This window comes from Thermobia domestica, chromosome 10, assembly GCF_964235325.1.
Source record: "Thermobia domestica chromosome 10, izTheDome1.hap1.1, whole genome shotgun sequence".
NCBI classification, from domain to species: Eukaryota; Metazoa; Arthropoda; class Insecta; order Zygentoma; family Lepismatidae; genus Thermobia; species Thermobia domestica.
The window spans coordinates 238,308,980-238,332,854 of NC_137463.1; the positions used below are offsets into that span (position 1 = coordinate 238,308,980).

Here is a 23,875-nt window from a genome sequence, read left to right on the forward strand (position 1 = left end):
TGTGAATGTAAGATTTTGTCGAAGACCTACTTATCGCATAACGTTAAGAGTGAGCGATTATACTGCAAACTGAGTTATCACTGATTGAAATAATTATATCTGTATGTAATTAACACTTCTACGTATATATTTACATAAAGTCAAGTTACATTTACACACAAAATGATTTATCTTCAACCGAAGCTGTTCTATAGTATCAAACCTAGTGCTGGTATGTATGCAACTAGAAATAGTGATAATTTCAGCCCCCTCATGTGCGATGGATTACTCCCCCCCCCCCTCCACACACAGGCACACACATAAACAATTTAAAAGATAGGTTCCACAATCATTTCAGTTATAACTGTTCGATTTTGATGTAATACATCGTACATTTTCCTTAAGGCTTCCCAATAGTATAAAAATACACAATAAGAATCTAAGGTTATAAGAGCATACCAAACATTTTATCATACAGTTCAACATAGCGACAAGGAAAAAGAAACACGTCATTTTAAGGTATGGGGGCTACCAATTTTAAAAAAACAACTGCGAATAACAAATCTAAATGTCTTTCACTTGCAAAGCAGTTTTTTTTTTCCATACCTATCTTCTTAATGTATTACCCTGAAAATGTTGTCCACTGGCATTTATGGACTATATACATAAATGGAACTTAAATCAGTAAAAAATTGTAACTGTTTCGTTAACAGCATAAAATATAAGTTTTCATAAACAAAAATCTTCTGCATAATTTTTCACAGCAACAAGACTTACAGAAAGAGAGGATTTTAGTACAAGGAATTTATATTATCATTCACAAATTTTTTGACTCATCAATGTTCACCGTGCACACGAAATTGTGCACGACAAAAATTCTAAGAGTTGAATTGCTGAGAAAAGTGTCAAGAAATATCGAAATAGTACATTACATGTTACACGCAGTAAATAAAAGAGTACATTTAGCAATTCTTAAAAAAAGCATAAATTCTCATCTTTAAATAATTACTACATCATTAAAAAAATCTTACCTTAAACAATATTCGTCTTTGTGGTTTGTTACTATTTCCCCTGTTTCTTTATTCGATTTATTTTTCTTTTCTCTCTGAGTGTTTATGGAGTTATCACGTACTTGATTACTACTCCATTTTGACGAAGAATTACTTTTTAACGGCTGGATTGAACCTTTAATACTTTTATCTTTATCTACTTCGTTCTCGTCGAAATCATTTACAGACCTACAAAGGATAAAAGTTCACTGTTAGAATCTAAGGTTATGAGAGCATACCAATACAGTTTAACATACTAACAAAGCACAAGAAACATGTCATTTTACGATAAGGATGCTGCCGTTTTATTTTATTTTATTTTTTTCAACACCGACTTCAAGAGCGAGAAATGTATGGTTGTTCAGCGAAGGACTGAGTAACGTAAGAGTTAACGCATCGGTACGGTACGCCGAAGATCCTGGGTTCAGTTGTGCATTCTTTTACGCTTTGTTTATCATTGAATTCGGACCCATAGAGAAATTAATGTGTTAAAAATCGGCGATATTATAAAATTTTATTACTTCATTTATGGATATCGAATGATGTAGTTCTATCTCAATTGGTTATAATACGACAATGTTTTATGCTCCCGAAGTCCTTTTCTTCACACCATGTTTTCGTGATTCACTGGAGTCAAAACTAGTTATGCTAAGAGGGGAAAGAAGTTTCTATTTACACTCGAAGAAACTGCAACATAAATTTACCGAATGCTGAAAGAGGTTTTTGGCAGTCAATCTTACCAAAATAAGGAATTTTTAAAAAAAAGTACAGCAATTACTTTATATGAAGAAAGGTTTATACGGTTCTTGAAATCATTCACAAATGAAAATCGTGAAATCGGATCTTTGGACAGAAGGAAGGTAATTAACAAGATATTTAACGTTAACCAAACATACAGACGCAGAGAAACTACATTTAAGACAGAGTTGAAACGTACTTCTATTCCACATCTTTTACTACGAGCCACTGCACTTTCTTATATATTAATACTATAAGGTTAGTTGCAGTATTTAATTACGAAAAATATGCCAGATAGTTTCTGCATTTCTTTACTCTATCTGAAGTTCTCCGAGAAAAACACATTTTCGATAAGTTCATGAAATATTTATTTATGATATGAACAATACCATTAGAGCCGATATTGAAAAAATCACTCATCTTAAGATCCACCCAAGTTGAACTGGGGTGTCAAGAGAAAATACAGTATTTGCTCTAGGAAATCCCAGTTTAAAACTGGATCTCGATACGTTGAACGACGTGGCTTCTAGGTCTCTGGAAACCAACGGACATGACAATCAAAAACAACTTTTTCGTATGTCCGGTTATGAAATGTGCGAATTCTTTTAAGTCTACTTTGATCTTTCACAATTACAATACTTCGTTCACTTTAGTTGTCGGTCGAACGTGAATGAAGAAAGAAAGAGAAAACCGCGAAACCGTCTTATCTTAAAGTAATCTTATTTAGACGATTTGTTGCGTCTGACTGAAATTACCCTTTCCTACACTGAAACTATGAATGAAACCAGTTGTTTCGGGCCACTGAAGAGTCTCGAGTGGGATCGCAAATGATCCTTACGAAAAGGTTGAAGGTGCTCTTAATCACTGAGTAATTACTGAAATCATTATACTGAACCATGAAGGAAATAATTTTAAAGCACAAACTTATATTAAGAAACTTAAACACATTCTCAAAATACTACGATACATATATATTTAGGTTGTTTGTAACATTTGTTATTTTCTACATGTACCATGTAACACATATGCGGTTCAGAGCACAAGGAAATCAAGTCAAATTATCACAGCTGTGAGAAAAGGAGACAAAGTCTGTACTGTACGCTTAAGTATATGGAAAAGTTAACACTGTTTTTACATTATAAAGAGTTATTTACTAAGTCTGGACATAGAACTTTTAAGCTTTGAAAGGAGCTTCAGATGGAGATCGTAAAGATGAAATATATATCCAAAATAACCAAAAAAAATGGACTTGACTCCCTGATGCATTGAACGCACCATATTTTAACGACGACGCACCAAACGTTTGTTGTTTATAAAGGTGTTTGAGAAGCAAAGCGTACATACCCAACCCTTTCCATAAATTCCAATTCTCCGTGTATGCTACCATTTGTATGATAATATTTTGAAGACTTTTCTGAACACTTTCCATCACTTTCTGTTGACTTGTCTCCCTTATCAAGGGATTTTCTATGATTATTTTTTGTAGTGGAAGATTGAGGTAGAGGTGTTACGTTATGTATGACACCATTTGAAATTCCTGCTTCCCCTGGTGGCACACCACCTGAAAAAAAGAGAAAAAGATAATTACAATGATGTATGAAATTTCCAACTAAACATGCAATCAGAACCGAACTCAAGTTAGTAAACGACGAAACTATTGACATTTTAAGATCGACGAGAATTTAGTAACGCAGATTGTGTGCGAATATTACGAATAAGACATTTAAATTGGCTAATATATGATGTTCGAATGGGAAATATACACGTGTTACACTCACATTAGTTATGAAAGTTAAAATAAATAAATAATAAAATTTAGAAAAGATCAAGCCCTTTAATAAATAAAATTTAGAAACAATTAAGAAGATCCACAGATAATATAAGCAGAATAACAGAGAAATTGTTGGCCATGGGTTAGCACAGAGAAGGTTATACTAGCACAGTTTGTTTTCGCAGTGATGAACTTTCGACTCATAAAACAACTGAGAGTCAATATTGAACTCCGAGCGGAAAAGTGTGTAAAGAAGTCGGCACATACTTTGCAAGGATGTATTGTTAGGGAGTTAGCCTGTGAAAAGTTGTTACTTTAGTTGAAAAAAAAAAAAAAAAATGTAGGATTGGTTGCATGTGTGTATCCACATTTCACGACATAGGCGAAGTTAGTTTGTGTGTGTTCGCCGCTGTTATGTACAATAATAGTAAAGGGTTGTTAATATTGTGAGCAGGCCCTAATAAGAGAGAGAAACTGGTACTAAAGCACCAAGGTTCAAAAGTTACTCTGCGCATTCCCTTACTGTTAGTAGCGCCTAGTTTTACTACTCAATTAAGCTGAGGTAGTTCATTTTGTAACACAAACTACTAAGATTTTCTAGTGCGGAGAAAGAATTTTGATTTTAATCTTTTTTTTTTTTTTAAAATTCTTTACTATAAGTACACACTTCATTTAGTATAGCTAATCAACTGTCTGATCATTTGCTTTGTTGAGACTCTAATTAACATTTAATACTAGGAACCCCAAGATGTGGTACATACAGTCCTCAAACTGACAAGGTAGTTTCTGCTTTTTTATTTATTTTATTTTATTTTATTTTATTTTTTAAGTTATTACCAGCTGTTCCTGTTTCGTTGCGGTTACTTAAACAATTTGCTATAAGTTTATAAGTTGCTTAGAAAATATGGTAGAGAGTCCGACAAACCTCCCCTTGGGATTATATGAAACCACTTCAGTTGAATATCAAATCAAATGATTTTTTTAAGTACCAGACTATTATCTGATCAGAATATCAGAGAATAATTTTATCTTCCATGTCTCTGAATTAAATAAAGTATGTATCTGGCTACTGGCCAGCCAGGTAACAGTTTTGTACTATCACTTACAGTTAAGTCTGTTTCTATGAGTCATAGTATTTAGAAAGAAAGAAAAAAAAAAGCTGTAGCTTCTTGTACAGAAAACAAAATATATCTTTGTGTGTTTTATGTACAAGAGTACATGTACGCTTATGGGCTAAGAAAATTTGAAGTAATTCCTTTTTACTTTAATTATATAAAAATATTAGGAACTGAATTCGAGGAGCTCCCCTCGTGAAATGACCTATAACCTCAAGTAACTTGGGATTTCTAGGGTTAATATATATATATTTTAGAGGAACTTTTTACGATTAAGCACCTAGTCTAAAGGAGACGATGATGCATAATAATAGTGGAATGAAAAACTGGAAGACAACGAGAGCACCCCAACAAAACCCCCGCACACGACATTTGTCCATCACAGGCTGGGATCGAACCAGGATCGCACGCACGACAGGTAAACGCTTTTTACCACTGAGCTACCAGAGCCCCTCCAATTGTTCTAAACAGCAATTGGAGAAATTTTTTGCAGAAATCTGAGAAAGTACAAAACCCAGCTTTGATGGTTCATTTAACTCGGGAACCAAAGGCCTGCACACCACAATATTTCATATACGTAAAACACAAGTGAAGACCTACTACCATCAAGTTTGTTTAAGATTGGATGACTCATCGATTGTATACTACCCTAGTGATGTTATGAGGGGTGATCAGAAAGTAAGGTTACAAAGCCTGCAGTGAAACGTGTGTGTATATTTTATTCCATTCAAGCAATATAACCAACAGATAGACTGCATATAGGTTGAGGCACTTGTCGCATCATGGGATGATTTTGAAGATTTACTCCTGGTAAAAACCCTCTCCTTGCGTGTTCAGCCACGATGTCACGAATGTTCCACCTCCTCGTCTGAAGTGAAGTGAGGAACGCTTCCGAACGACATTCCCAATTCAGCCGTCAGGTACCGTTAAGTGATCCCCCTGTTGTCCTGAATCAAGTTCTCCACGCAAGCTGTGTTCAAATCTGTTGATGCTGTGCTGGGCAAGCCACTGCGCTCCTTGTCGGTGACGTTTTCTCTACTAGCAGCAAACTTTCGACACCATTCTGCGACATACTGACGAGGCAATACAGTCTCTCCATAAACCTCTACCAGCTGCTGGTGAATTTCAGCCGTGGTTACATGTTTCGCCCACAGAAATAGAATAACTGGCCGTACTTCTTCGCGAGAACAGTTTTCAAAACGAGTCGCCATTTGTTAGCGCCGCAGGTGGTGTGTGGCTGAAACTGCACGGTTGTCAACTCCATGTAATAAATTAAGGCACACTTCTCATTCCTCGGGGCCGCGGTGGCTCTGTGGTAGAGCGTTCACCTCTGGTGCTTGGGGTCCCGGGTTCAATCCCAGTCCCCGCCAAGTGAACTTTATGGTGGACAAACACCGTGTGCGTGGGTTTTCTCAGGGTTCTCCCGTTTCCTCCCACTTTCTTCATTCCACCATTTCATTCATTCCTCATCATCACCGTCTTCTTTGGCCTAACTGGCATAAGCGTGGGACGTAAAACTACAAAATTTCATTTCATTTCATTTCTCATTCCTCTACAACAGACGAAACTCCATAAATATCGGCCTTGTAACCTTAGTTTTGAGATTCTCTCTCGTATTTCTTTCTTTAAAGAAAGGACAAAAGTAACACGAGTTTTTCGGTAAGCTACATACATACTGGTTCTGGTATTGTTTTTCTTATGTCCTTGTTTCATTGTGGTATGTTAATTCAGAAATACTCAAAACTACATCACAATTTCTAACTAAGGTCATTATTAAACTTGTGAATGGAACTAAATACAAGGATGGTCCTCGAATTTAAAAATGTCTAACTCACTATTCAAAAGTACAAGTTCCAATTTTACAACTTTCAGAACCAATTATTATAATCACTGGAAGAAAGGATTAAAAGAAGGGTTAAAATACTGGTAAAAACATAAATTATCCGCTATTAAAAAAAAAAAAAAAAAAAAAAAAAAAAAAGTTGCATCACAGTCTACATTATATCCTCTATACACCTGTCCATTTCTTTTACAGGGTTATTGTATCACACGTATTCAATACGTGCACTGCATTTTTTCATAGGTCCAGAACTGTGTTCCAATCCTTTTCTAAATCATACAACCTTATTGTCCTATTTCTTTTTATGTCACGCTTGTCAATTCTTTTTAAAATATCCGGACAGTTCTCTGAAAATATGTACTACGCATATTAATTGTCAACTATGTTGGGTGCAGACTGAGAATACCCACGACTAGAAAATGGAAATTTTAAGGTCAAATACTAGTTCGTATTTTTTGTTGTTGTTGGCAGTTATTTTTGTGTTCCAATGTGAAAATTCGTTACATGTGAAAACGGTGAGGTGAGGTGATTTGAGTTTAACGTCCCTTTCAGCAGCGAGGATACATGAAACGGGACGTACTGATTAACGTGAAATCCGAACCATATAATCTCCCACCGAGAATCGAACCCGGGTCTCCCATGCCAAAGGCGCGTACGCTAACCGCTTAGCCACGAACGAGCTCACATGTGAAAACGGTTTGGCATACTCTATTGCTTTATAATAGCTGGTCTGTAAGGTAATTCTTGTATTGGGTTACATGATTTTCTATACTTTTATGTCATATTTACCCTAAATTTTCAAATATTTATTGAGGTTATTGGTAAATTAACCTATTTTTGATTAGTTACTGTTTCGTAGAAGAAATTCTTTTTACATTCCTCAACCATTTTCCTAAAATTTGTAAGGCTATCCATTTTTCCTCTATTTCCGATATAAGTATGATCTCTCATATAGGGACTCTTACACAAGTGTACAGGTGTATGAAGGAAAATGTAGACTGACGCCGTTCCGTGTATAGATTTTTAAATAGTGAGCTAAGGGATTGATATGTTTTTACCAATATTTTAACCTTCTTTTTAACCCTCTCATCTGAAGACAGAAACTAAATGGTTCAGAAATGTCATGTACTTTTAAATGGTGAGCTTGACTTTCGTCAAATCGATAATGTACTATAAATTTCGGAATCTTAAACAGGTACCAAAGTCAAGAGTTTATGCATAAATTTTGTAATATATGTATGAAGTAGCATGAAGTGTGGAAGGCCAGTTAAGATTTCGATATGGTCTCAGTGCTGAAAAGAACGTTGAACTCCAATCCAATTGCAACATTGCGAAGAACTGATACAAAAATAGCCGGTTCCAATGACATGATTTCGTATTCCAGCACTCTTCAAGGGTATTAGCAACGGGGAAGAACCTATTCTGTGCAAAGCTTTTTGATTTGACTTGAGTTTAGCGTTCCTTTAAACAGCAAGGCCATAAGAGACGTGGACCTAAATCTTAACGTGGGATCCGAACCACATAATCTCCTACCAGGAATCGAACTCGGGTGTACCGCACCAAAGAATTTTGTGCAAAACGATAGCTCACAAACTGCTCTGAATTCAGATTCGTCGTGGTTTGGAGTGAATGTAGATACAAGGTTCCGTCCTTGGTAATATCAGTGTTGCGAAATGACGTAAAACAATAATCAATCAGATCAAAAGACAATATCTGAAATTACGATAATTTTAGTTATTTACTCGCCCACAGAATACGTTTTGTTTTCGCAAATAAGATAAATAATAAATCATCTTTTCAGTTGTTACAGCAAACGAGATGATGTGTGTTTCCGCTGAAAAGACAGCCAGAGTGTGTTTATGTACCATTTGCAAAGCATACATTCAACTTTAATGCTTTGACTAATATATATATATGGGGGAACATATTTCGTCCAGAACACAGATTGTGCAGACATTCACAAAAAATTCCGAAGCAGATTACTGCTTAATGTCATTAACAGAGAAAGAAAACTATAAAAATGCAACACAAAAAGCAAAAGGTTTCAAAGTCAAGGATTGGGCAGAAAATCTACTGAAATTATAATTTATCTTCTGCAATGTTACGGTTTGGTAGTAGTTTGTCATTGCTGAAATAAATAGTTCGCTAAAGCATATGTGACCTATAAGACAGAAATTTATTCAGAAAGAAAATGCGATTAGAGATAATACAGAAATATTTATGGCTGGTTGAAATGAAATGAAATCTTTTAAACTTTTACATTCCACAGTTATCCGGTTACGCTAAAGGGGATGGTGATGATGAGAGATGAATGAAATGGTGGAATGAAGAAAGTGAGAGGAAACGGGAGAACCCCGAGAAAATCCACGGTGTTTGTTCATCACAAAATCCACACGGCGCGAGCTGGGATCGAACCAGAGCACCAGAGGTGAACGCTCTACCACTGAGCCACCGTGCCCCTTTATTGCTGGTTGAATTTGAACTTAAGTGTCTCTTTCAGCAACGAAGCTATATGCGACATCGACTACAGCTTAACGTGGATTCGAGTCCGGGTCTACCAAGCCAAAGGTCTAAGGCAGAAACTGCTTATATCAATAACAGAAGAGTTAAGAGAAATTCTAGAGTTTGTTAAACCTGCTGCAGTCATGCTTTTTATATTTTAAGCTCATGTTACTACATTTCTTGGAGCTTTGCTGAAGTTCTAATACCTTATAAAAGTGCACAACTTCCTAAGGAAAGTTCAACTAATTTAGGTACAAACCTGTTCATTCATTTTTGCCCAACAGATTCTGTCTTCAACGCACGGTTGCTAACACAATAAACACCCCTTTTACATCAGGGCAAATACAAGATTACAAAAGCAGCCACTGATGAAACTACTGATTCACGCAATCACGAAGCACTCATTTCTTCCTATTCATACAGAAGTCTCACAATACATACTGCACAACGCACAAGAGATATGTTGAGTCTGCATACTAGTACTATAGTGATGTCTTGTTGTAATCTCATTTCCATAAATCACATTCACTCACCTTACATACCTCGATATCCAACTTTTAAAACACCTGCGCACAATTTCACACACTGCAACCTCGTTCAAACTGTTACATATTAAATCGTTAAAATATATATATATTAGTTTGAATTGGAATTCAAAATGTAACTAGGAAAGATGATCTAAAAGTCATTTATTCCCACCTTTGTCCTTTCTCCTCCAATGCCTCACACTTTGTAGGAATGCACCAAATCCCTCTTTCAACTTTCTGCTAAATGTGAAAAATCGGCTTGTACACTCTGTTTTGGCTCTGCCTGATTCAATATAATCCACTGTAAAACACATCACATTGGTTCCTTAGCGTCTCGCTCACACAAATAGTATTCTTGTGTTCTTGCTAAATAAATACTTCGCAAAAGAACAATACTGAAGGAATTTTTAGTATTAATATTATTGTTGTTGTCGTTAAATTTATATAACAGCTGAAATACACGCACCAGTGCTTTCTTATTGGTCACTTATTCCAGACACACGTAGCTTAATTGTCTATTTTCTTCTCCAGTGTTCCTACATCTTCCCTTTCTTGCAAACTTCTCGAAGTTGCCTTGTGCACCTTTGTTACGCCTCGATCCAAAGTGTTTTCACTATCCCAGGTTCTCGAATATTCTAAATTATTCTTTTCCGACAAAATTTCCTTCAGATCGTTCTTTCTATACTACATATTATTCACATAAATGCCGCATTTAATTTCTAAGTGTTCATTATAAGAAATACTAGATTTTCGTGGTTTCGTATAGAATCGATACTATGTAAAACTTAAGAGCAAGTTTTGCAACTAATTCTTAAAACTATTTACTAAATTTATAAAGGTAATCAAGAAAGTTCTGTCGCTTTTTCACCCACCATCTTCGAACATCGACATGTCACTTAAGATGTACGTGGAAAGTCAAAAATAGTACCCATCAGCATCGACGACCTTCTGCCAACGTTCTGGAAGGTCATAGATTTCATCGCGGTGGGCAGTGCAGCGAAGAAGGTATCAAGTGCATTTTGAACCTCTACTAGGGATCTGAACTGGCGTTCTCTAAGATGATTGTCCAAGGAATGGAACGGTGATAATCGGACGGTGCAATGTCCGGGGAGTATGACGGATGCAATAGTGTTTCTCATCCAAGGCATAGAATGGTGTCCCGGGTCATCCTAGCCACTTGGGCCTTAACGTTGTCCTGTAATAGAAGGACCTCTTTGCGATTCACAAGTGCTGGCTCCACAGTTTTGAGTTTTTCTTGAACACGGCTCAACTGCTGATAGTACACAGTTGCATTGATGCTCTGACCAGCTTGTAGCAGTTCCCGATGCACGATGTCGCGAGCAGTCCACCAAACACAATGGAGAACCTTCTTTTGGTGCAGTACTGGTTACGGCTGTTTTGGAACCGGTTCATAGGATGCTAACCAATAACGGCGCCGTGGAGCTTCGTACAGGACCCACTTCTCATCACATGTCAACACCCTGTCCAGAAATGGCTCCTTCCTCAAACGAGACAGCAAAGAAATACAGGTGTCTGCTCGCGTTGCCTTCTGGCTCGGACTCAAATCATGTGGGACCCATCGAACCAACTTGTAGAGCTTCCCAAGTTGATGGCGGTGCTGCCGAATTGTTTCTCCACTCACACTGAATTGCAGTCCCAGTTCCTCACATGTCTGGCCACTGTTCGCCTCAACTACTGCTTGAAGATCTTAATTTTGTACACGTGTTGGTCTTCCGGCACGTGATGCGTTTTCGAATGTTTCGTCACTGTCCTTAAACTAGTTAAGCCACCGCTGCACTATCCACGTAGTCACGACACCCTCACCAAAAGCCTGCCATACCTTCCGCCCCATTGCAGTGGCGTCGCCCCAGTTTGAACTCGTACAACATACACGCCTTTATGACACTCTGTGGAGGTCCCATGTTCACTCTGTCCTTACGCAAGCAAGTTCATGGTGTAACTGATCTGCCACAACCAGGTAGTATGTTGGATATACCCACACCAGCACCTGATTCAACTCACGAAGTCGCCATTCTCATTCAACCCACGGTGTGAGGGCCAATTGAACACAGACCTCCACAAAAAGCGACAGAACGTTCTTGGTTACCTTTATAGATAATAAATAAAGCGAAATTATATTTTTAAAAAAAGTTATGATAATGTTATATTTAAAAAATGTTTTGTTAAATCACGTTTTGTATTTATGTTTTCGAATGCTCTTAGAAATGCTCTTAGAAATGCTTATCAATTGTTTGAACTTTTTTTTTTTTAATTATTTGTACCAAAAGTGCCTTAAGGTCGTTATCTCATTGCTTATAAAACACTCCGATAATCCTTGGTTTGAAAAAGAAAAGAAAAACTCCAGTCCAGTTGTTCGTATTTCAAGATATCTTTCTAATCCAGGAACAATTTTGCGTTATTGCACCCCGTTATTTTCTCAAACAATTTCGTAAATTCATCATTCAAGGCGCTGAAAAACGATATATGGAAATTTGAAAGATGAAATTATTACCTGTCTAAACCGAGGAAAGAAAGATCTAGTAAACACAAGGCGGAAGCGGCTTTGTTAAAGGAATACTGAATACAGAAATCATGTGAAAGTTGAGCGATATTTCCAAAACGAAGATTCTGGATTGAGGTTTACTTAAGGCTTCTTCCCTCACTGTGGGAAATATTTTTAACCTTCTACGTCTACTATTTTCTGCGTATCGTTTCCCGCGGCTCCATACTATATAGAAGCTTCTATATAAATTTCTTACTATCTGTTCCCTTTATATGTACACAATATTCACATGCACCTTTCTATCCTCTTAGCAAAGAATATTAAAATACACTAAAACGAAGTTCTTGACAGAAATTCTTACAGAAATATAATTTGATTTGGAATTAAAGAGCTGTTGGGACTTTTATTTTTGATATTTACGTGAAGTTGATATAAAATCTTTGATTCCATATTCTTCTGAGGCATACATAGAATTGGTATTAATACGATTAGTACTAATTAATTATTTCAGTTCAATTTAGTTTGTCGTCCCTTTCAGCAGCGAGGCTATATGAGACGTGGACCTACTGATTAACGTGGAATCCGAACCACATGAGCTCCCGCCGGGAATAGAACCCGGGCCCCCCACGCCAACTAATTAATTAACGCTAATTAAGTTTCCTACAGGAGTTGTCTCATAATACTCTAGTGGATTATTCCTTGTGTGTGTATGTGCGATTAAATACAAGGTGGTTCGAAATGAATATCGCGGTTTTAAGTCTTTGTAATATTTATTACATTTAACGTACAATTATAAATAATACATCAAATGACAGAGCAACCCAAAACAGTTTTTGCTACAAGTGTTTAATGTGAGTACCATTCGTCACACGGTACACATCGAGTCAGTAGGCGAGTTCTTCCCAAATTTTGATCAGTATGTTTGTAGTAATTGTTGCAACAACTGCCTCAATCCTCTTTCTTAAATTCCTCAATCTCCGTAAAATTCTCCACACACACACACACGTCACTGGAATTGCTAATTCACGACTGGACTTCCGAATTGATTTCTTGGAGCTACCCGTGAAAGACTCTCTCACTCGTTCAACACATTCTTTAGTCACTCTTGGTTATCCCGTACTCTTCCCTTTGTACAGACAGCCAGTGTTTTCAAACTGTTGATACCATCTACGGATGTTATTATCACTTGGGGATTGTAACTGAACTTAATACGGAAAGCACGTTGCAGTGTAACTACAGATCCAGTATTTGTAAAATGTAAAACATAAAAAGCTCTGTAGTCACTAGTCGCCATCTTTGCTATCAACGCTGATTAACAGCCGACAGACAAAACAGTGCATGCGCATTCGTACGTACAAGACTGTAAGTTGCTCTTTTATCTGATGTATTATTTATAATATTAGGTTAATTGTAATAAATACTACGAAGGCTTAGAACACCGATATTTTGAAACACCCTGTATATAAACCTAATTTGTGATACATATTTTTTAAAAAAAATACATTTCTACTTGCCTTACATGTAATTATTTTAGGATAGTTGCATAAAATAGCACATCAAATATACTTCAGTGCATACGGAAAACGTCACATACTCAAAATATTGTTACAGGAAATCAACTGGAAATATGAGAATAATATGTCAGAGAAAACGTGAATAATGAACATGTTTCTCGCCATTTATCTAAACGTTACGTCGCTGCTTATGAAACAAACTACTATTTCAAATCCTTACCCAAATCCCAAGCCAAAAGACTACTAATACAACAAATTTCTAGTCCACAGTCCCGAGCTGAATACATAATACTTATCCACTAAGCATTAACTAACTACTATGCATGAAAGATATTTACCTTTACTTTTTTCTGGACTAGTATTAAGAAATGACTGTTGATGATGTGTTTGCTGCTGCTGTTGCTGTTCTAAAGGTAATGCTTGCTGCAGTAACTGCATATAAAATTCGTTTTCTTTTGCGACATCTTTTTGTCTTCTCTGCAAGACGAAAACAAAAGGAAATATGTATATTTCTTCGCTTCTAAATGCACATCTAATACACACACAAACAGAGAACCTAACAAATTTCTGATTTTGTTTTTTCTTATACATACGACGGCACTAAATAAATTACTGGAAGCAACATGCAATTTTAAAGTGAAACTGAATTATAGCATTGACACATCAACTCATGAATAAAGTCCATGATACAGTCACTAAAGCCATTTTTCAACGGAACCAGTAACAAGGAAAGAAAGGGGGAGAAATTTCCCGACGGAGGTCAGGGTCTATTTATTTTGGTATTTTTCTATTGAGACAAACTACGGTTGTGGATAAGTTGCCATCTTCCTATTACCAATCTTCATCCGTGTTCGCTCGCGTCAAAAAAGGGACACTTACACGGTCATCATGAAATAAGAATGAAAAATATTTCAGTTGAATGTCCCACGATTGTGCCCTTTAGGCTAAGGGAGACGATGATTGAAGGAAGTGAATGACTATGAAAGAATCAGTGGAATTAGCGGAGAAAACTTACGGACACAATATTGTCCCGTACAAACTTACTTGGCCGGGAACCAAACCAGGGACTCCACACACCAGAGGTGAGCGCTCTACCACTGAGCTCCCTGCCCCCTTACATTCATCATGTAGGGTTCATTAACGTATTCATGCGACTATTTACTCAATTAGAACAACGGTATCAGGATCTTCCTACACCAAAATAAAACGCCACCAGGATTTTAAGAAACTTAAAATCCCATTAGCAGTGAGTGACACACGATGTCATTCTGCATTATGCTGTATCAACGTTCAGTTTGTTAGCACGCACCAGCATTAATGATTTCTCGCTTATTTTCCTTAGAATGCATTCCGAAGTAATTACAGATTTCGATAATGGACGTATTGGACAGATACAAGGGTCTGTTCATCCTATTTGTCAAGCAATAGTTCATGCGATTTTAACTTGTATCGAAAAAACATGCGAAATTGTCCGTCGTATAATGTCATAAAATTTGTCACGTAATAGACTATTAAAACGGCCATGAAAACTGACCGTTGCAAGCTTGCTAGACTATGTATACGAAAATTTTTCTCTGCCTCGTTGGGAATGTTCAATTTGATTTGATTTGATTTTGAGTTTAGCGTCCCGTTCAGCAGCGAGGCTATATGAAATGTGGACCTACAGTTTTAACAGGAAACCCGAAACTTATTAGCTCCCTCCGGGAATTGAACCCGGGTCTCCCACACCAAAGGCACGTACACTAATGGCTTAGCCACGAGGGAGTTCTGGGAATGTTCCCAAACAGTATCAAACTACAATTTTTAATATGGAAGGAAAAGTACTTTCAGTTATTTTATCGCAAGTCCTAGTATCTCACTGCCATCTCAACATCGCTGCTTACCTTTTGAAGATTTTAACTTTCGGTAAAAATAAACATAGAAATTGCAAAGCGAAGTTGATGACAAACATTAGAAGATTAGGAAAAAGTTACTTATAATAAAGAGTTAACATTCAGTAATATGGGACTATTGGACATAATTAACATTATTAGACGAACTGATTTTAAAGCAAAAGGAATTCATATTTTGTAACCTTCTAAGGGCAGAATGGAAAAAAAATTAATATATTTTCTTTCTTCTAGGAAATACTTATTCTAAAACAGAGCAAAGAACTTCTTACAATCTAATATCGTTAACGTGAAGTTTACGGTTAACTTCGTATTTACCTGCATCTGGAAAAGAGCCTGACGCTAAACAAGTACTTTAAATATGTAGTTGATAGTTTGTTTATGTTGACAGTACTAAAAACAAACGCTAATATTTTGTCTGTTCTAAAGCCTACAAATTGAATAAAAATCAATTTATTACAGCACGAAAGTACAATTTAGGAAAAAAAAAAAAAAAAAAAAAAAGAGAGAGAGAGAGAGAGAGAAAGGAAGATCTCAACTTTTAAAATACCTAAATCAGTAAATGTTGACAATATTTAAAATTTACAGAATGTCAAAGAGCAACAAATACACTTGCAACTGTCGCAAATAAATAAAATCTTTTAATTTAAAACTATACAAAACCACTCCTTTGCTATATTATGCTCACCTGTCTCATTCTATATCCTACGTAACTTTTAAATCCAAAACCCAGCGTTACTACTGGATATCCGATGCTGCAAAAAAGGAGGAAAAATACTTAATACCAAAAGTCCTATGATTTATCTCGCATGATGGTATTTTACAAAGCAGAAACGATCAGAATTTCATAACTACAAAAATAACAGGAAACGGAAGTAATACTACTTTACATTAAATGTACACTGTAAGCAAAAATTACGTTTGATTAATTGATTGGGATTTTTAATGGGGATGTCAGCAGCGAGACTATTTGACCCCGAAACTCCGTCTTCTTTTTTCCATAATATTCTGTATTAATGTTACGCAGCTGATACAGTGAAACATCTCTTGAGCACTTCTCAATAGCAGACTATTTCATCATAATACGAAGACGATTTGTCCCGACAAAAATACATACATTTATTATTATAGGAGAGAATCCTGTTTTTTTATACGGACAGTCTTCTTATACGTCCAATGTTAAAGTAACCTCTACATAACTGACAGGAATTATCCGTCCTGTCCTCGGCTCGTACATATTTAGCACACAAAATACTTTCTACAATTTGAAAATATATCTTCAGTTAATCCCTTCAGCTGATTCAACAATTACAATCAAATCTCGATCAGAAACTATTTCCACGATTACACGGTAGACAACTACGGCAGACATTTTCCCAAGAAATTCATAAACTATCATCAATAGTTAATCGTGTCTAAATTTCCAGTATTTAATAATCATAATCTTGCACGTTCCTATTGGGTTACTTTGCTTTTAATAGACAGTAAGCGAATTAAGGGACTTTTACAGAGGTATGATTTGTACCATGCGATCTAAAAGTTGCGCATATTCAAATTCATTTGTCTATAAACAGTGTTATAGTTGAAAAGTTGCATCGGCTACCGCAAGATGGCACCAAGTATATTAACAACACACCTAGACACCATTGGGATGTGTACTGAAAACACAACGCTTGCAGAAGTGCTTTGTGTTCTTTGGTGGACATGTTGTTTTCACAAAAGGAGAGAGTTTTCATTGTTGAACATTATTTTATCAATGGATATTTTTATGCACGTATTGCAGACTAATTTCGTAGGAAATATCCTGATGCGGCAGTGCTTAACAACTGAACCATTACTAGATTCATCGCCCGTTTTAGAGGATGAGAATCTGTTGTAGACAGAAAGAGAACCGGGAGACCGCCAATTCTGACAGATGCTAAAATGGCTAGGATTAAAAATGTAATGCAGTGTTCGCCCTCAAAAAGCTTGAAAAACTATCAGCACACTCTCGGATTTTATATGGCAGTTTCAGAGAGCGATGAAGAGATTATACTTTCGTGTATATCAAGTCCACAGTCTTCAGGAATTTAAGGAGCCGGATAAAGATAAGTGGGCAGTGTACTGTACATGGTTTCGCTCATTTGCTCCCAACCATGGAATTGCAGAGCTTGACCGTGTTGCCTTTACTGATGAGGCGTGATTTCACCTTAGTGACTACATGAACAGTCAAAATACATTTGGTCAACTGAAATTCTACATGTATTACACGAAAACCCCTTACACTCTCAGAAAATTGCAGTTTGGTGTGCCATATCACGTCGTCGTATACTGGGCCCCATTTTCTTCGAAACTACAGCGAATAGCATTGTGTATTAAGATATCACTATACAGTTCATTGTGTTTATTGATTAAGATGAACGTGATTGCTTGTCCCAACAGGACAGTGCCACATGTCACACGTCTAACGACACCATGCATTTCTTGCGCGAATTTTTCGCAGCGTATCATATTTAAAGGATTTTGAACCACACGATCACCCGATTTGACGTCTCCTCATTTCTTCCCGTGAGCTTACCTTACAGGTAAAGTCTGTAATAACAGGCTACACACACTGGAGGAACTAAAGATTAACATAACAAATGGCATTAACACCACTTTACACGTGCTCCACAAAATGGCTTCAACCATGGTAAAAAGAGTTCGTACATGCATCTATGAACGTGGCATTACAAACAGTATTAAGTAGTACTATGTAATGTCGTCCGGTTATTATTATTTTGATGTGTGCGACTTTTCGATCACCCGCTGCTTGAGAAGGAATTTATCACACAAGAATTACGTCTTGCAGTGCATACCCACACCAACATAAATTCCAGCAGTCGTTTTTGTTTCTTTAGAAAAAAGATTTTTCAGTACAGCATTTCGAGAGTAATCTATATATACATTTATTACTAATGTATGTATGCATTGTATACTGTATACAATTACCATAGGAGCTAACCTCTCTGTGACGGACTCCTCTTATTTAGATCCATTATCCAGAAGTTTCACTGTATTTATTTATTATTTTGACCTGTCACCTTCATCACAGCAGTTAGACATAACGTAACACTGATCACTGAATGATGAGTTTCTAAGGTGTTCTTTGCGCATCACATTATATTTAATTCACAAAGCTGCAAGGTTATGATGATAACATGTTAATTTGTTAATCTGTTCGTAAATCCAGTAAACGACAAACTTGCACAAACTGACAAGTAAAGTGTTCATTCGCTGAACAGCAGAGATATCCCTCATCACCACCGAAAGGAAATTAAAATGTTTCTCTGCATGCGAACTACTTACGGTACGCAGTATTCTTGTAAACGAACATCGTTTCTATTTACTCAAATTCATATGAATAAAACTTAAAATTTGATACAAATATTCCTTGATAGACAAAGGCCTACACTTTCAATCAAAATTTTCGGTAAAGCTTATAGATCAACAGATTCACTTTTCTACCCGTCTCCTGCCAATAATGGCAAATGATATTTATTGAAAAATACATGCCAGAATTACGAAATATAGTCCTAGCACTATGGAGCTCCAAATTTTACTGCTTTCTTAAGAACTTTATATTCAGTAGTCTCTCCAATGACGGGGATCACTTTTTCGCTTTCAGATCATCTTCAACAGTAATTACTTCTATTTGTTTCAAATGCAATAATTTACATGTGCGCATTACAATTCAGCATAATGCTTTATTCCGCCCCAACCACAAATTCTGAAACTTTGCTACACAAGGAAAATAGCACAATTTTGATCAAATCTCACATTAAACATATTTGTCATAGTTGTCTACTCTTAAATTTTATACTGGAAAAAACTTCGCTTTTCCCTTATCTGTTATCTTTATCCCTTGCCTATTTATCAAAAACGTCAAGACATTGGTTTCATCCACATGGATTATTGGAGTTTTCCAATGTTAATACTCAACAAAATCAAAAATGCTTGGAGACATAGTATCAATTACGCAATATTAATATGCATAGTATTTAATTAATGTACAACGTAATAATGAAACCTGCCTGTATCTGACATAAAAACGAAAGAAAGAGAGAACAATACATACCAATGTGCTGCAAACGGCCTACAAAGGTCTAAATGGAATGGAAGATGTCGCAACTCTCGAAGCCGCATAGCAGCTTCGATGTATACAAACAGAATCCACAAAGTAATTGTGGGTAAACATATACCCTTTTCTGGAAACAACAAAATAAAATTAATTTTTGTTCAAAGTAAATAAAGTAAATGCATTATAAGTAATCTTGTATCATAAAATATTCTCTTAAAATTAACATCCAAAACTAATGTAAATTTGAAAAATCAACAATATAAACATCATTCGAATACATAAACGTCTGATTCAGTAATAGTACCTTTAACTTAATTATCAAGGAAATAAGGGAAACAAGTTACTTCGTTGATTGCGTCTGTAAAAGTTTCTCTATATGGTTTCAATCCCATATTCTGTAGTCTTGTTCACCAGGTTAACAGCCGCTTACGTGAAGATTGAATCACAGCTCATTTTGCAATTTTGGTGCGAAAATATTCAAATTGAAAAAAAAAAAAAAAAACTGCTGAACAAGACGGAAAGAAGAAAGAAAAACTCATTTTATCGATGAGAATGGAGAAGACTTTTCGAAAGATGTTTAAAGTAAGTTAAATCAAGAAAAGGAGCAGCAGCGTCAGAGAGAGAGAGAGAGAGAGAGAGAGAGAGAGAGAGACTCATAATTACGAAAGTCTTACATTATTAGTGTACACGAAGAATCGTATCTCCAATTCCGTCAAAAGAAAATGTCCATTTATTTTAAATAAATCAGTTTATCGCGAGATCTTTTTTGATTTCAGAACCCCTGCATCAAAAGCGTAAAATGCATTTATAAGTCAAATTGATATGAGTGATTAAACCTTGCGAACAAAGCTACAACATAAATGGCTGAATATGTACAAGAAATCTTACAGACGCAATCAACGAAGAACGTTTTTCACTTATATCCCTCTAATTAGATTAAAAATGCATTAATTACAGTCTTTAAGTAAATACCTCCAACTTAGCGATTATGGACAGAAATATTACACACTATACTTAAGGGACTTCTCAACTACATAAAACTGCATAATCTCGAGTTTGTATTTTGTTGTAGATTAAAAAAGGTAGTAAAATAAAAAATTCACTCACACAGGAAAATATTGGTTTTAAAAATAATATCCGACTAATAGTGTTAACAACGCCACCCAATATATAACAACAGTATATTTCGTTATCTACTCATAAGCAATTGAATTGAAGATACCTGGCTAGATGATAACGGCAATGTGGCGTGGCATGAACTCTACAAGACACCGAGAGTATTGGAAGCCATACTGGTTCATGATAGCTGCACAGCTTCACATAATCACGAAAACTAGTCGGAGCAGAGTCCAGGGTACGAGCGTTCTTCTTGACAGCATTCAAGATGTGCTCAATGAGATTTAGGTCAGGGTTCCTCGGGGGCCAGGCAAGCATCTTCATATCCGTGGAGTGCTCATCGAACCAATCAGCCAGAATTCGGGAGTGATGGATTGAAGCACTGTCTAACTATAGGTACAGGCCCCTGCAGGGTACTAAAGGCGAACAATGGGGTGAACATGACCTTTCAGTCGATTCCTGTAACGTTCGCCGGTGGGGGACGTTGTCAGATGTATCACGAGTCCCATTTCATTTAATGTGAATAGTCCTCATACCTGAACCTGAGGATACCATCACTACCTACCTGAACTATAGTATACTCTGCTGGCAAAAGGGATCCAATTCCTTACGAGTTTGACGATGCACTTGTGCCTAGCCATTGGCGTGTACCAACTGGTACCTCGACTATCCGTGCTAACAGCAACATTCCTTTGCTCATTTCAGTCACTGTCCTTTGTGATGGGTGCTGACCAGGACCAGAAGCATCCTCGTGGGATGCTTGCTTCTGTACTCCATGATGAGGAGACAGTTCTGAACGGTATAGGTGCTCCTGCGTCGGTGTTATCCAGCACTGTGGCCCGTCTATTCGCTCCTATCCTTGTCATCAACGCATTGTACACCACAACGGTTGAACGTGGCGGTGGCGATTTTACCCGAATCCACGTACTCACAGTACACTTTTGATACAATGGCCTTCAGAGAACCCAGTGCGTACACGACTTCAGGTCTGGCTCCAACAATCTGACCACGATTAAATGCACTGAGATCTCATCTCTTAGATGCCACGTCTTCGTACATTTGTCGGATCAACACAATGCTCTTTTCCTAAAACGGCAGTTATCTCTAATACAATTGCTCATGTGTGTATACGACTATATATAATTTACTTATGAATTTTCTGAGAACTGAGGTCTATGCTTAATGAAGCTCCATAAAAATCATTCTCCTACCGAGTTACACACTATATAACGCTACAGTGGTTCATTATGCAATTTCTGAAGTCGACACCTACTTTTTCAACTACATCATTACCACAACTGTATCAGACACAATAAAAATGTCAAGTATGAACAATAAATACACTACTTCAATAATGAGAAAGAGCATAATGTGGCGAGCAAAATGCGATCGGCAAGCGTTAATGTATCAATTTCTTCTTTTAAAAACATACATTCATGATTTCAATATGTCACCACCATTTATTCCAGATGTCTATTAATTTGTACACAATTCATTTACATTGGCTACATTAACACGTTGACTGCTTAGCTTGGTCGCATAGGTCGTTGGATATGCTAAAAAAAAATTATTGTTGGATATTGTTGCTTTTGCTTTGTTTTACAAGAATATAACAGTTTTACTTTAAATATATATGTTTATTGCGCAATTGTTGTAAGGACGCCAAAGGGCATCCTCAGCATATGCCATCAATTGCGCAATTGTAAGGACGCCAAAGGGCGTCCTCAGCATATGCCATCAATTTTCCATCCCATGTGCTGCGGACGCCGTTAGGAGTCCATCATTTTCAATTTTATAACTGAAAGAAATATAATATATAAGAATTTGTACATATATAGTTCAGGACAGTTTCTACAAGTCTTGTTTAGTACTGGTAATCATTAAAGCACGGCTCCAAACACAATCCAGACTGACCAGGACACTTCGCGCAGTGGTAGATGCTCTTTTCTAATGTTCTTCTCTTTGCATTTCCTGCATTTCTTTCTCAATATTCGTCCTTTTGGTCCAACAGGACATTTCGTTTGGCAGGTGATTCTCTTCCGTTCGTGTTTTCTTTAGTACATCCAGTCACGGCGTTACTTGTCCCTGTGGTTTCACTTCCAAAAGGTGGCGTATAAGTTGTAGACAAAAATTATAGAGCGACATTTTGTTCATCGAATTGTATTTGTTTTAAAGAAACCAAGAATTCAGTAACAGTAACTGTAAAAAATGGAAAAATAATTTTTTGTACCATCTGATAGGTTTACCGTTCGCATGGATAATAGGCCACCATTTGGTCTTGCCGATCAATACCCTTCATGTAAGTGTTGTATTGTACAATTGGCAGAGGTTTTGTTTTGGTTTGTCCCTTTTTGTTGACGAATGAGACAATGTCGTTTGGAAATTCAGTTGAAATATAGACATCAGATTTGTCTCGCCACTTTCCAATCATAATACCTTCGCCAGAATACCAACCTACTGCTTCATTAACTTTCAAGTTAGCTTTCGAAACAGAATGTGGCGTATTCATTCTGTTTGACCGAAGTGTATCAGTAGAGTAAGTTTTATAGTCAAGGAACTTCTTACACAGATCACAGCTGTTATAAAAATTATCCATGTACAATGCACGTCTATTATTGAGCAAATCTTGGATTAAATGTAGAACAACATTGTGTCATATAATAAGTGAATTATCACTTACTAGTGCATAAAGGTTTTTTTTTTTTTTTTTTTTTTTTTTTTTAATTAACATAGAACAAAATGGACAATTAAAATAATATTTTTCAGTGCGAATAGTCAAAGCATCCAAAATAAGAATAACCTGAGGCCAAGGTTGTGTGAACTGGAAAATAAACTTTCCCATAACAAGCTATAGCGTAACACCTAGCTGATCTCGATATGTGCATCTGTGATCTCACAATTGTTTGCAGGAAAAGTTAAAAATAAAATATCTGGTGATGTTCTGGTGGACAAATACACGGATTTTCCAAAACTGGACAGAAAAACAAAAATAACCTTTATATTTGTATACATAACAATAATATTTATTAGGAAACTATTTTTTGACTGGTCTAAGATTCAAAAATATAGTGCCAACTAGTTGTGACAAACAAGAACATTTACGAGTATAAAAAGACGGATTTTATAAACTAAGGATACATTCTTTTGAAACCATTCATTCTGAATCCACCATTTCAGATTCACTTCGTTCCGTTCAGAGCTTCGACATGAAGTCTCTGAGTAGCTGTCGTCAG

General features: G+C 36.4%; 1 protein-coding gene across 2 annotated transcripts in view; it reads right to left on the bottom strand.

Annotated features, from left to right (window-relative positions):
• Window positions 1-23,875, bottom strand: part of LOC145663113 (macoilin) — a 77,562-nt gene that overhangs the window by 27,183 nt on the left and 26,504 nt on the right. Inside the window, exons 4-9 of one of the 2 annotated variants that reach the window (XM_081729390.1) lie at window positions 19,524-19,653; window positions 16,116-16,182; window positions 13,877-14,015; window positions 9,694-9,822; window positions 3,111-3,327; window positions 1,011-1,217 (exon numbers count right to left, since the gene is read on the bottom strand). In XM_081729390.1, coding sequence (XP_081585516.1) covers window positions 1,011-1,217; window positions 3,111-3,327; window positions 9,694-9,822; window positions 13,877-14,015; window positions 16,116-16,182; window positions 19,524-19,653 — 889 coding nt within the window. The remainder of the gene's footprint in view (window positions 1-1,010; window positions 1,218-3,110; window positions 3,328-9,693; window positions 9,823-13,876; window positions 14,016-16,115; window positions 16,183-19,523; window positions 19,654-23,875) is intronic. The other variant, XM_081729391.1, reaches the window with a different exon arrangement.